General features: G+C 42.4%; 1 protein-coding gene across 2 annotated transcripts in view; it reads left to right on the top strand.

Moving 5' to 3' along the window:
- Positions 1–14,436, top strand: part of Galnt7 (polypeptide N-acetylgalactosaminyltransferase 7) — a 127,226-nt gene that overhangs the window by 59,032 nt on the left and 53,758 nt on the right. For both annotated transcript variants that reach the window (XM_021169630.1, XM_021169631.1), the window contains exon 2: positions 7,941–8,401. In XM_021169630.1, the coding sequence (XP_021025289.1) occupies positions 7,941–8,401 (461 nt within the window). The remainder of the gene's footprint in view (positions 1–7,940; positions 8,402–14,436) is intronic.

The raw sequence follows: 14,436 nt of genomic DNA, 5'->3' as shown, positions 1-14,436 counted from the left end.
CAGAAAATGGAGATACTTTTAGATAACCTTAGCGACTTTATCATTACTTGTCGAGTTGATTATCGAACACTAGTGGACATTTTCTACTGAGTAAATAGTATTTTCAGTACATTTGATTTTCTTATGAAGTCAGGAAAAATTATCCTATTCTAACAACAGAAGAGAAAGGGTTAAAGCCAGTGCAAAGATCCAAGCCTTTACGTGGGCCTTCTAGGGCTGTTTTGTTGTAGCTCTGTGACTGATTGCTATTAGGTTAGTGTGGATGGACACACCTCCTTTAAGAGCAACAAATGAAGCTAGGCTAATCACATAGGCCTGTAATTCCAGTGACTCTAGAGACTGGAGGAGGAGAACACAAATTCAAGGCTTGCCCGGGCTCCAGAGTGAGTTCATAGTGAGATTATCTCAGAAGAACAGGGTCTCAGTAGTAGAGAACTCACCTAGCATATTCGAGGCCCTAGGTTTAGTCCCTTGTGTCTTTTGAACGAAAGGGAAAGACAAGAACACCAAAAGATATCCAGATATGCAAGAAAACCCAAAGCTGGCCGGGCCAGTTGCACAACAGTGAGATGCGTCGTGGTGAGCTGGTAGAATGGGAATCCAAGAGTACGATTTGGCCAAGTTTTTAGAAAGATGCATATATTCACGTTTGTCACACAGTATAGGATAGAGCTGTACTGTTGAATGTGTTTTTGTTTTCCTTGGTGTGCCTGGGAACTTGGTAAAGCCTCTTTCCTGTGCTGTAACTGGCGGCAGTCACTCGCAACCCTTGTGACTCTGGTTTCTATAGCGTGTGGGCAGTTTTAGGAGAAAAAAAATCACATAAAAAGAGAAATTACTATCTTCATAGCGAAACTGGAGGTGTCTCCATAGACAAGATCTTTTTTGTTTTGTTTTGTTTTGTTTTGTTTGTTTTTCAAGACAGGGTTTCTCTGTGTAGCCCTGGCTGTCCTGGAACTCACTNTGTAGACCAGGCTGGCCTTGAACTCAGAAATCCACCTGCCTCTGCCTCCCGAGTGCTGGGATTAAAGGCGTGCACCACCACGCCCTGGCCATAGACAAGATCTTAACACTTTGTTCTCAAGATTAAATTTGAGGAAGTGGCTTAAAGTATAGTCCTTAGCCTGGTAACCCTGCCAAAGACTACCGCTCAGTGTCTGAGTCTCTCAGCTGGGTTTCTTTGTGTGAAGTGATCACTGTAATATTAAGTAAAGACTTTAGTCTATTAAGTTTGGTACTTTCAAAAAAAGAAAAGTACACAGGAAGCCTCCTCTAAGGGTGTCTATTTGTTTCGGTGATAATTCTTGTCATGATGTCACATTTTATCTTACTAAGTCACACCCAAAGCTTATGTGGGTCTTTTATATTCCCATCAGAGTACTGAACCTAGAAACACATCATAGTTCTGCCCTCGGCCCTCCGGTAGACGCTGCCAATGACAAGGTGACCTTCAGTCCCTTTCTAGTTCAGGAGTCTTGAAATATATTTGGAAATAGGGTCATTTCTTACAAGGGATGATGCCCTAGTTCAGTGGTCTCATCCTTCCTAATACCGCGACTATTTAATCAAGTTCCTCATGTTGTGGCCCCTATCCATGAGATTATTTTCAATGCTACTTCGTAACTATAATTTTGCTACTGTTATAAATTGTAACTATCTGATACAGAGCCCTTAAAGGGGTCGCGACCCACAGGTTGAGAACGCACTGCCCTAGATCTCCAAGGGCTGGTGAGATCTTCATTTAATCTCGGACTTATCAGTTTTAAGACCTGATTAAGCACAAATTATCTTCTACAGACATGTGTAAGAACACACACACACAGGGACATTCCTTTAAGATGCACACACAACATATGATGCTCAGGTGGGCCACAACTCTCAGCTCTTTGAAAGGAGAAGCACTTGAAGGTCTGGTCAGATGGGTTAGTTTGGAATCCAGCTGTATTAAACAGAGCACAAGGCACCAGGGCCTGAGCATCCTACATCCTGCCACAGGTGCACTGAGGCCGAGGGGCCCTTCCCTGCAGGCATACTGTTTCCTTTAAACTGGTATCGTCTAGCTGATTTTGACAGCCTCCCTCCAGTTCTTTGCCTGTTTCTTCTGTTGAGGGTGAGCGATTGCAGCCCAAGACATCGTGTGGATTTTCCAGTTAAAAGGGTCGTTTTGTTTAATTTCTTTGGTGTGCTTGTTTATTTTGTTTTGGAGTATTTTTAATCGTTAACTGAATAGTATTGTGTGCTACTTCTAAATTCTGTGGCTCGTGAGTGAGGACGCAGCTCAGCAGTGGCCATTTTCTCTAAGCTGTTGTTTATCAAGGGGCCATGTAAGTAAGTATATGAGCTCAACCTTAGGACCTGTGATTTCACACCTACTCCAGAATACTGTCATTTGCTTGAGAGACCATTTTTATAGTCCTTTTAGATTAGTGTCATCTCTACCAAGGCATGATCATCCTACAGAAACACCACCCATAAAAAGGATTTGGGGACGCTGTAAGGAGAGAGTGACTAGTCTGACTTTACTTCTGTTTCACATTGCCATCTGGCTAGAAGTGGTTGTATTTTTCCATCCTTTTCCACCTTTGACTGTAACTATCTTGTAACACTACCTTTTGGTTCTCTCTGTGTTCCTAGTCAACGGTGATTCACTGGCTTTGGCTGGAGAGTAAGTCAGTCACTAGGATAGCACCATGAGTCACGGAGGCTTCCCACTCTCAGCTCCTCTCTGGAAGAAGGCGTTCACAGCTTTGCTTCTCCAGGGAGTTCAGAGTGACACTGTTGGTGAGCTGCCCTCTGAATCACTTGATATTCAGAGTGACACCGATTATTCTCAATGGATGTGGATTTTGACAGGCAGTTCTAGTATTTGGTTCTACCTTCACAGTTACTGTCGTACAGGCTTTGAGAAGCCAATGGATTCAATTTTCTGGCACAGGTATGTGTCATCAGAACACACTATCATGCAGAGAGGATAGTTATGACCCTGGTGAATTCATGATATTGCCAGGAAGGGTCTGTCTGCCTGTTGGTCCCAATACCATAGTCTCCATTTTGCATCTTTGCCTTTTCTTCCATCTCTCTTACTACAAAAGCACAAACTGTAGGATTCATTTATCCAGAAAATATTTATTGAGGATATCCATACAAAGACAGATGCTGAGGACACAAGAAACATAGCCTTTGTTTCTTCACCAGACTGCCAGTGGAGTACAGAGGTTGAGGGACCCAATCCAACCTTCCACCTGTCTTTGCATATAAAGTTTTATTGAACATAATTGTTCCCATCTGTTTACATAGTACCTGTGACCTCTTTTCTACAATAACTGACTTTAATAGCTGCATAAGAGACCTTGTGGTTTGCAATGTATCATGCAGATAGGATAGTTATGACCCTGAAGAATTCATAAGATATTACCAGGAAGGGTCTGTTTGAGTCTTAGAAAAACTTGCCTAGCCCCTGCCTCGTAGGTAACAATAGAGACTCTACATGAATACAGCCCAGAGGGTAGCAAACTCTTGTCAGTACTGTTAGAGAATTTACTGAGAATCGTGGCCAGGTAGGTGAAACATAAGCAACCAAAGTTAATATCCTCATATTTGATTATAAGAAAGTCCTCCTGAGTGTTGTGAAGGAAAGATGAGAAGGCGAGACGGTACGTGTGGAAGAAGGGACGCGAGCAGAGACTTCAGTCAGTCAGAGTGCAGATTTGAACTCTATTTAGTACTGACTCTGATCTCAGATCATTTGGTCAGGGCTTTCTGGGTGATAATGGTCATACCTCACTCATGAGGTTATACAAGCTGGAGTACGGGAAGCAGATGGAGCACCGAATCCACATGAATCACTAGTACTACTATCAGAAAAATCTTTCCTAAAGGTGACTGGCCAGCATGAAGAAAGCAGTGAGGATAACGGAAGCAGGCAAACTCAAGAGCTACCCTGGGGACAGAACTAATAGGCAATCGTGAGGGACAGAATGTCAGTAGTGCAGCTAAAAGCAAAACAAGAGGTTGACATGAAATGTGGCTTTGGACCTCGTTGGCCGAATAGACGGTGGGTGACCCAGGGTTTGAGGTAGGGAAGACAATGATGAGACTGTCGTATGAGGCAAACAGCAGGTTCTGTTGGGGCATGTTAAATAGAGATAATGGAGATGGATGGAAAGGTCTGGGAAACCTTTGTGTAAAAGGATCTGGAAACTGCAAGTGTGGTGTGGCCTAGGGAAGCATCATTGTAAAACTGGTTGCTGACTTGGTAGAAAGAGGGGTAACTTGGGATGAAGACAGAACAGACTTCTTCTAGAACCCTGAAAAATACTAGCAGCTTAAAGTTGGACAAAGAACCATTAGGTGAGAGACAAGATCCAAACAGCTTTTAATGGAAGGTGCACGTGAGGTTTGAAGCTGTCTCAGACCTTCCTTGGTGACGTGGGAAGTTGAGCAATACTCCCCGACTTCAGCTGGAATTTGCATTTTGTATGTTAGCATAGGATGGGTGTCCCGTGACGCCGGGAGCTTCATTTCCTGTGCTGTTATTTTGTCCACACTCTTCCTCTATTGCTTCCTCCAATGAGACAGACAGTAGTTAATTTAGGGTATGGTGTGGGTGTACAGACCGTTCCTCCATATCCACTGACAGGTCCTTTCCCCAGCTTTAGCCGGTTCTCACACCCATGATGTGAAAATTTGACATTTAAAAAAAAAAAAAAAGGCTTCCAAAAAAAAAAAAAAAAAAGTCGTCCTTTTTATGTTCAATTTGGCTCAATGTCAGTAATGTCTGCCTCATACCCTGTAGGGTTTGCTAATGCTTTCTGTTGTGATTTGCTTACAGCACTGTACACATTTGAACCGGCAAAGAAGCAGACATCTCCCATCATCAGAACCACACCTTGGCTCCAATGCTTGCTCCTCTGTTGCAGAATTAGTCCTACTTAGCATGCACTTTCTGTATGATCCGTTAATCCCTTGGGACTCTTCAGACCTTCGTGAACATTTTTTTTTGGCATGATGACCCCCTAGTTATTTATTTTTGTTGTTTAAATTAGTATACAAAAGTAATGGATTCCACGATGGGCATGCTGGGGCACGCCCTTGATCCCAGCACTCTGGCGGCAAAGCCAGGGTGGGTGGATCTCTGTGAGTTTAGGCCAGCCAGGGGCTCTGTTACACAGAGAAACCCTGTCTCAAAACCACACACACACACACACACACACACACACACACACACACACGATGGGTTTCTCTGTGGCTTGTTTGTGTGAGTAAGAGAGAGATTATATGTTGTTTTGATTTGTTCCCCTCCCCCACAACTCTCCCCTGTGTCCTTGCCATCCTCTGCCTGGTCTCCCCCGCCCCCCTCCCCGTTCCTCTCTTCTGGCTTCTTTTTGCACTGCCTTCTCTATTTGTAATTATTTGCCTCTGGCCTTACTGTGGCTCAAAAGTTAGACTCAAGCCCTTAACACAGCTGTGGCCAGTCAGAGACCTGATCCAAAAGCCTTATCTTCTGAAAGAAGATTGATATGATCAAGCTGTATTGCGCCTTATGGTTCATGTTTTAAGCACAGTTGTGTGAAAGTTTAAGTTAACCCTGACAACTAGTGCATTTCACCCAGTTCTCTGATTTTTTTACACTTTTGTTATCTTTGGGGCATTTTGAAACCTATACAAAGGACTCTTGCCCAGTGAAATGAAAACTAAGTATAATAGAATACAATTGTTTGCTGCCCTATAAGCTAATATTCTTGCTATTTATGCAGTTATTTGTTCTTTGGGCTTATCCTTGAGTCCATTGTAACTCGTTATGTGTTCTCAATAACTGTGTTACTAACATCTACATTCCAAGTTAAAAATCTCTTGTTAGTATCTGTAGTGAAGACCCTGCTTGTAAGAATATCTATCTCGTAAGGGCAGCTCTCTCTTCAGCTTGGACCCTTCCACCTACACAGATCTTTCTTGAAGACCCTGCTTGTAAGAATATCTCGTAAGGGCAGCTCTCTCTTCAGCTTGGACCCTTCCACCTACACAGATCTTTCCGTCAGAAATCCTTAGTGCCTTTGCTTCTGAGGTGCAGTATGTTAACCTTTTGCCAAACCCCTGTCATTCTTTTTCACAAAGCAGTGTTTCTCAACATGGTCCCCTCTCAGGGGACCTTGAAGAATACTAAAGTGCCCAGCTCTTAGGCACTGGGATTTAACTGGTCTGGGCATGTGGAGTTTGGAAAGCACCCCAGGCGGTAATGTCTAATAATATGTAACATGTAACAAGCCACACCTTAGCTTCAATGCTTGTCCCTCTGTTGCAGAGTTAGTTATATTTAGGGTGCACTTTTCTTATGGTCAGTTAATCCCGAGGGACGCTCCAGTCCTTTGTGAACCTTTTTAGTATGACTGTCAAGTTGTTTACTTCTGATTTTAAGTTCATATACAACACAAATGGGTTTCATTGTGGCAATTTTGTGTATCTGTATGCTAGTATAAGAGGGATATATTTTGTTTTCATTTGTTCATATATGTCTCAGGAGAAATTCATAATCAGTTGGTAGCTACGACTGCCTCGACAGAAGGAAAAGCAGGAAATGGTGATTTTCATTGTGTGCCTATTGGATCTGTAGCTTATTAGATACTGTGATACTACTGAAATAAACTGATCTTTTTTTAAAAAACATTGATTTTGAATTCTCTAAAGTTAATCCTGAGCCATACGATTGCCATCTGAAATAACTCACTACGAAAATGTCAGTCTCTGATGAATTGTAAGTAATTAAGCATCCTAGACATCAATGTTATACCTAGAGCTCTCATGTATTTCTTAAAATGAAGTTTTGAACTTTAATCCTCAAGGTCATTCAATTTAAATTCTTTCCTAGAATGGTGTAGTTCTGTTGACCTATTAGGGGACGGTGTCATTGAAGCGTGGGGTGACCTGGCATATGAGTTGGCCTGCTTTGCAGTTTGCAGAGAGCCTTGTGTTCTCCTGCTCAGCTGGACTGACTCTGTACCTCCCGTGCCCAATTACCAGCTTACGCTCTCCCTTTAAGCAGGCTTAGGTGCATATTACAACCTGGGGTGCTTTCAAAACTCCACATACCCAGACCAATTAAATCCCAGTACCTGAGAGCAGGGCACTTTAGTATTCTTCAAGGTCCCCTGAGATGGGGCTCATGTTGAGAAACACTGCTTTGTGAAACAGAATGGCAGTAGCTTAGCAAAAGGTTAACATACTGCATGCACCTCAGAAGCAAAGGCACTGAGGATTTCTGACGGAAAGATCTGTGTAGGTGGAAGGGTCCAAGCTGAAGAGAGAGCTGCCCTTACCAGATATTCTTACAATCAGTGTCTTCACTGTATTACCACGAATTTGGCAAAATCAAGCACAGAGAATAGTTTAAAAGGCTATGCTGGCTTGGTTACAGTTATCTGAGTTTTGTTTGTTTTTGTAGTTAGCTCAGCCAAACTCACTGAGTAGAAAACCCTGAATTGGGACCAACTGCATAACTCTACCTTGTTCCTCTGTCATTTGGGGCACAGAGCCAGCTGGCTGATGGGTGACATGCATCTGATATCACTGCTACCATATGGCTGAATTGCTAACAAAAGGTTCAATTTGTCATATACCAGCTAGCTGAAAAACACGGCGGTAGCCTAAGACCAATTAAGTGTCTGTCTCAATCACTGAGAAGTCTTTTAGAGAGAGTTATGTTTATAAAGAGACAAGTAAAAATGTGTGCATCTGAATAGCTTGTTTGGTCATGCTTCCTTTCCAATCTGAAAGATGTCTTCCCGTACAACATCATGATTAATCGTGTCCCGCTTGCGGTTCCCAGTTTAGAATGTTTTATTGTTGCCTAGGCCTATTCTTGAATGTGAAAATTTGTATCATGAACTCTGCTGTGGTTGCTGTGCCTTCATGTACTCATTGTATATCCCCTCCCTTTTATATAGGAAGACAGAGATGTCAATAACCCCTTGCCTAACCGAGGAGGCAATGGAGTAGCTCCTGGGGATGACAGATTCAAACCTGTGGTACCATGGCCTCATGTTGAAGGAGTAGAAGTGGACTTAGAGTCTATTAGAAGAAAAAACAAAGCCAAAAATGAACAGGAGCGCCATGCTGGAGGAGATTCCCAGAAAGACATAATGCAGAGGCAGTACCTTACATTTAAGCCTCAGACCTTCACCTACCGTGATCCTGTGCTACGCCCAGGGGTCCTCGGGAACTTTGAACCCAAAGAACCCGAGCCTCATGGAGTGGTTGGTGGCCCTGGAGAGAAAGCCAAGCCATTGGTTCTGGGACCAGAATACAAACAAGCAGTTCAAGCCAGCATTAAGGAGTTTGGATTTAACATGGTGGCAAGTGACATGATCTCACTGGACCGCAGCGTCAATGACTTACGCCAAGAAGAGTAAGCATAACCCTCTTCTTTCTAAACTCGGGGCTGCACTGTTTTTATAGATATGTCCATTTAGGGCGGTGGGTAGGAGTGGAGGAAATGTCTGTGCCTTTGTCTCAGTGAAATAATAGGACCTTGGTTCAGCAACATGGTCAGAAGGAGGAGGACTCTATTTCGTCATCATATTGAAGGCATGGTGCATTAATTCTGGGGTCTGATACATCAGTGCTAGAAAGAGTGTGGTCCCCAGACTAGCACCAGTCTATGAGTACTGCTTCCAGTCCACAGTACATGATTGAGCTGGCACCAGAATGAAAATGAACTACACCACTAAATAATTTGTGTACCGACTGGCAGAGCTCCCTTACTGTGTATTTTCATTCTGGGACAAGAAAGCCCCTCATCTTGTGGAGCAGTAGCAGATCCTGGTGCTGCTAAGGACATCTCATGTCCTTAACTAGATTTATGTTTCCTGTGACTTTTCCCCTCCAATTGGGAACAGAAATCGAAACAGTTGAGTATATGCAAAAGGAGTACTCAGAAAACTGTGGCTTAGACTTTTAAATTCTTTTCCCGTGTTGTGATTTTTAAGTGACGGATTTTCAGCTCTTAGCTTTTGATAGACAGTGATTATCGAGTGACTTCAATGCTTTCTCTTCCAGCTTATTCAATAATTGGCTCCACTACTGTGGGATCTAAGTAGCTTTCATGCATGTGAATACAGATTGAATTGACGATGTCTAGCAAACTCTTAAAAGGTATTCCTGATGTCCTGTTACTGTAATCTTTATTTTAAAAGGTTAACACAGCAGGTGCACACACCACCATATCCGCCCACAAACCCACATGCCCAGACCAGCATTCTTTATGACTGTGTGGTAAGATTCCCAATACGGTGCATTCCTTAGAGTTTGACATTCATACACTTGCTGTTTAGACTGAGAAGTAATGCATGAAATATGAAAAAGATGTGCACATCGGGAAGTAGCACCACAATGGTGAGAGGCAGCCATTTTATACAGAGAAGGGTTAGTATCTCATGGGGCTATGAAAGAAAAAAATCTTAAACAGTTTGTTCCTACTGGAGAGTTAGTCATAAGATTGCCAGATTTAACAACACAAAATATAATATACGCCATTTACGTTTTAATTTCAGATAAATAAGAGCTTTGGGATAAATTCTTGCCAAACACTCATGGACATATCATAAGATTTATGTGTTTATGTGCGTGTGCTTATTTGAAATCCAAATTCAGTTAAGCATCCCACCTGTTGTCTGGTAGTGCTCCCATCTGGTGTCTGGTAGTGCTCCCTCCCAGTCAGGTATGAAGATGGCCGTTCCAGAGGTTGTGTCAATGCGCACTCCTCTGTGGACTCCTGTACAGCATACAGCGTTCTGTGTGTTCTTATGCCTCAGTGGAGGAGGAAGGGTAGGGGGTGGAGGTAGGGGCTACCTATCATTTGTTGACTTTGTCCTGCGTGCCAGGACCTCCTAGTAGTCTGGAATTGCTGTATAATTCTCCCAAAAGACCTGTGAGAGGGTTCTGGGTACACAAAGCCCCAGGCTCAAAATCATGGCTTCATTGTATAAACCCAACAAAGTGACAAAGGTAAGATTCACCAGTAGTCATTTGTATGTGAAAGTATGAACGGTGAATTTTTAAAATATGTTGTTTACAGTGCAAATATGATTAATTTCTAATTAACCATATTTCTAAGTATGGTAAGGAAATCATGTCAGGCACAGTTCATAGAAGGAAAGGCCTTTGGTTCTCACCACCAAAGACAAATTTGGTCAGTGGCCACCGCCACCATCTCTGCCCATCAGCCGTGTCTCTCCTGAAATCCTGCAAAGGCTTCCTAGCTGCTCTATTTCTGTTACTGCCTTTTAACTTAAAGTTACAGAGCGACTTTAGAAATCCACATCAACAAGGTTGTTCTTTGCCTTCCCATTGTACTTAAAATAAGCTCAAGCTTCTAACAGGCCCTTGCTCAGCGAGCCTGCCCGGCAGTCCTCCTCTGGCTCCCACGGTCCTCACCCACAGAGCCTAGCTGTTGTCGCTGGCCCCTCTCAAGACAGTCATATGCTTTCCTTCCACTTGCCTCCTCCCTTTCGATGATGGCTGGATCCTTGCCACCTTTTCCATGCACTCAGTTGGCCCTCTCACCCCTTGGCGTCGAGATGGTAATGCTAAGTTCTATTGTGTTCATTCTCTGAGCCGGCCTTGCTTATAGGACTTCATCAAATGTCAAAGTTAGATACTGGCTAATTTAGTTCCTTAGCTCTTTTTCTCATCAGATGATAAACTGAGGTTGCAAACTGTCTGTTTTATTCACTGGTGCTTCTAGGTCAACAGTTCCAAGCTGGTGACTACCTCTTGAGAGAACAGATGGATGCATGCATGGATGGATGGATGGATGGATGGATGGATGGATGGATGGATGGATAGATGAAATCTGCCAGCGTTCTGTCCCTGGCTTCATTATCAGACATGAGATCTTTGATCTGCCATTTAGCATCTCTTACTTTATACTTTAACAGTAGGTTTGACAGTATTGGTCTGTCAGAAGCATTGGAATTTAATAGCATAATATACCAAAGGTCTTGTCCTACAATCCTGTTGATTAAAACCTCGGGTAAGTTGGCTCGTTTGACTGCTGGGGATCGTTGCCAGTACCTCATCCTCACATTCAAATGTGCTCAGTTACTGTGTATCCTCCATATTCTCCACCTGAGAGACATTAATGTCACTACTACCTCATCTACCCATCTTCCCTCTCTCTCTGCAGTGTCCCTTCCTGCCCCACTACATGCCTTCCATGGGCATTGTTCTGGTATTCTGTTCTCTTGCACACCTGCAACAGGACCTAGAAACAAGATGTCGTTTCTTTTCATGTATCATTCCTGTTAAGTATTGTACACATCAGCCATCATAGAAAACACTGCACTCTATCTGTAAGTTTGCTCCTGAACCTTCCTTCGAATTTTTTAAATTAATGATTCTCCCTTCTTTGAAAACCTATTTTAAGAAACTTAATAGAATTTCCATCTGTAGCATCTTAAGTGGATGCAACTCATTTTTAAGACTGGACTCCTTTTTACACTTAAGGAGAAACAAAAAGAGCAATGAGGTCAGAGCTGGGGAGATAGTTCTGCAGGGACCAGAGTTCATTGTAAAGTCAGGCAGGTGTGGTAGCCTGCCTGAAGTCCAAGCGGGTAGAGGGCAGAGATGAGCCAGACAACTAGCTAGCCAGGCTAGAGAGATGTTGCCTTAACAGACAATTGAAAAGCAATTGGAGAAGACACTTAATGGAGACTTCTTGCTTCCACATATACAAATGTTTACAGACAAAGGAACACCACACACATGCAAAAAAAAAAACAAAAAACAAAAAAGAAAATGATAGGTTTTATTCCTCTTTCAACACTTACAATTCCGTGTAAAGCAACAAATAATTTAGTAGGCTTATTTATGTCAGAAGGTCAACAATCTTAAGAGCTTTCTCTAATGTAAAATTAAAAAAAAAAATCAATCCCTTGGCTTCCCCTGTGATCCTGTGCACCTATTAGTAGTTTTATGTGTTTGTTGACGGCGTGTTAACCGCATGCATATTGCACACACCGCCCTTGGGCACACCCCTCATGGAAAATGTGCTTCCTCAGCCCATCAGAGACACTGGGTGTGGCTAGCACTCTGCAGCTGTTCCCTTGCCTGTGTTGTTCACATAAGGCAGCCACCTGCAAACCATAGCAACCTACTTTGGGTCCAGCTGTGACATCTAACACTGTGGTTAACTGGCTCATTCTTGTAGCTGTCCCAGAGTCATCTCTGATGAGTGTTCTGTACCCAAGCAGCCAGAGAGAGCTGCCTAGCTGCCCTCCTGACTCATGGACATATTTGCTTTGAATTGCATTCACTGACTGAGCAACTTGCTGGTTGTTGATAGCTTATTAAGAGGTTAACAGTATTTTGAGTGAACTGGAGCCTCCATCTTTTTTGGAAGACTTAAGCCAAGAATGACCCCTCTTGCCTTCACGTTTATTTTTAGCAATAAAGGATAGTTTATTGTAATCCAACAGGTCTTAACTGATGGATAGCTAGCATATCCAGTTATCCTGCCAGGGAATCTAACAATGAGAAAATATAATCTCTGTCCCCAAGAGGCTCACTGTCTGCCCTCAGGGAGAAAGGAAAGAATGTTATGATATAAGCTAAAGAGAGCTGCCCAAATGTGTGAGCGAAGACAAGATTCAGAACAATAAATGCTCACATGGGGAGGGGTAGTCGGTAAAAGATTTAGGAAGAGGAACTGGGGAAGAAGGGGTAGAATGTTCCTTGGAAAAGGGTACAGTACAAATGAGTGGGTAGGTCCAATTGAATCAGAAAGTATATATATATAAAACAAAGCCAAAACAAAGAAGTACCATAGGTCAGGTGTTGGCTGTCTGTAATGCCATTCACAGGGTTTGTCCTGGGCTTAGTAGTCAGAAGGCAGATGGAGAGAACTTAGGACTGCTAGACCTAGGATGGATTAGGAGGCGATGATAACTGGCTAGGGGGTTAGTGGTAGTGGAATAGTGAGTGACTCCAGGAGAGGTTATAGAAACAGAGAGACAAGCAGAGAGAGAGAGAGAGAGAGAGAGAGAGAGAGAGAGAGAGAGAGAGAGAGAGAGAGAGAGAGAGAGAGAGAGAGAGAGAGAGAGAGAGAGGAGAGAATAAAAGACTCACTAGGTCCTGGCAAGTGAAGGGATGGAAGGAAGAATCAAAGATAAATTCATGGCTTTCAAGCCCCATAACGCAAAGAAACCGTGCCAGATACAGACAGAATCGACCAATTGGATAGAACAAGTCTTTCTACCCAAAGCTTCTTCGCCTGCACTAGTGTCCTCCCTGGCTTTAGTGCACCCGTGCAGAGCCCGTCAGCAAGAGGAACCCAGCTCAGTGAAGAAGTGAAGATCTCTATCCGTGCTTATGATAAGCTGTCTTCTAATAAAGTTTGGGATTGTCCTTAGATTCCTGTGAACTGCCTCTGCCAACACAGGAAAAGAATGCTGTCCTTTTTCTCTTCAAGAAGGCAGACACAGAGTCCAAGCTAGTTTTGTTTCCCATAAATGAATTAACTATTTTGACTGGAGCAAGTCCATCTGCTAATATCTCACCTTGCCTCCCACTTACACGCCTGTTGCGTTTCAGTTTATAAAGCCAGCTTAGCTGCATTTGCAAAGTGTAATAATAGATGTAAAGTACTTTGAAAACTCATAAGAAAGAGCTATGGAAATGTTAATATGATTGTTACTTATGTCCTAAAGCGTATCTGTGGAACATAGAAGTGCTTTAAAAATACCTTAAATATGCCAATTGTACATTTGAGTATACTTAAAATACTTAAAATTATTCCTGTACCTTAGACACAAAAATTCTTTGTCTTACAGGATTTCAAAATAAATATTGATTCTTTTCAATTTTATATTTATTTTTATATTTAATTTTAATTTCATATTTAAGGTGAATTGTGACCATGAGATTTTTCTCATTGTCTCTCCACATTAAAGGTTCTTCTTGGTTTCTACTGAGTTTTCTGGAATAGAGTCATGTAATTTGTGAAATGGCTAGTATTTTTTAAATGTCAATTAATTAAAATTGCTCTAGTTTTCTTTTTGAGTTTTAGAGGGGGACCTCGTGTAGCCAGACCCCTGCATCTACTTTTGCGCGGGGTCTCGGGAGTGCACTATCCCATCCAGCCTTATGGTGATCTTTTTTATTTCAGTTTCTCTTTAGCATGACTCAGTTAGAGCAAACGAAAACTTTGGAGCCACTCGTAAGAAGTAAAAATGTGTTTGGGATGATATCTGACACATATGCACACATATGGATGGATGGAGCATACACAAAAGTGCACATTTCAATACTTTACCCCAGTTTCTTTTTTTTTTTATTAGATATTTTCTTTATATACATTTCTTTTTTTTTTAATATTTTTATTACATATTTTCCTCAATTACATTTCCAATACTATCCCAAAAGTCCCCCATAGCGCCCCCCACT

This window comes from Mus caroli, chromosome 8, assembly GCF_900094665.2.
Source record: "Mus caroli chromosome 8, CAROLI_EIJ_v1.1, whole genome shotgun sequence".
NCBI classification, from domain to species: domain Eukaryota; kingdom Metazoa; phylum Chordata; class Mammalia; order Rodentia; family Muridae; genus Mus; species Mus caroli.
The sequence above is the reverse complement of the archived record's forward strand: the minus strand, read 5'-3'. Positions and strand labels throughout refer to the sequence as shown.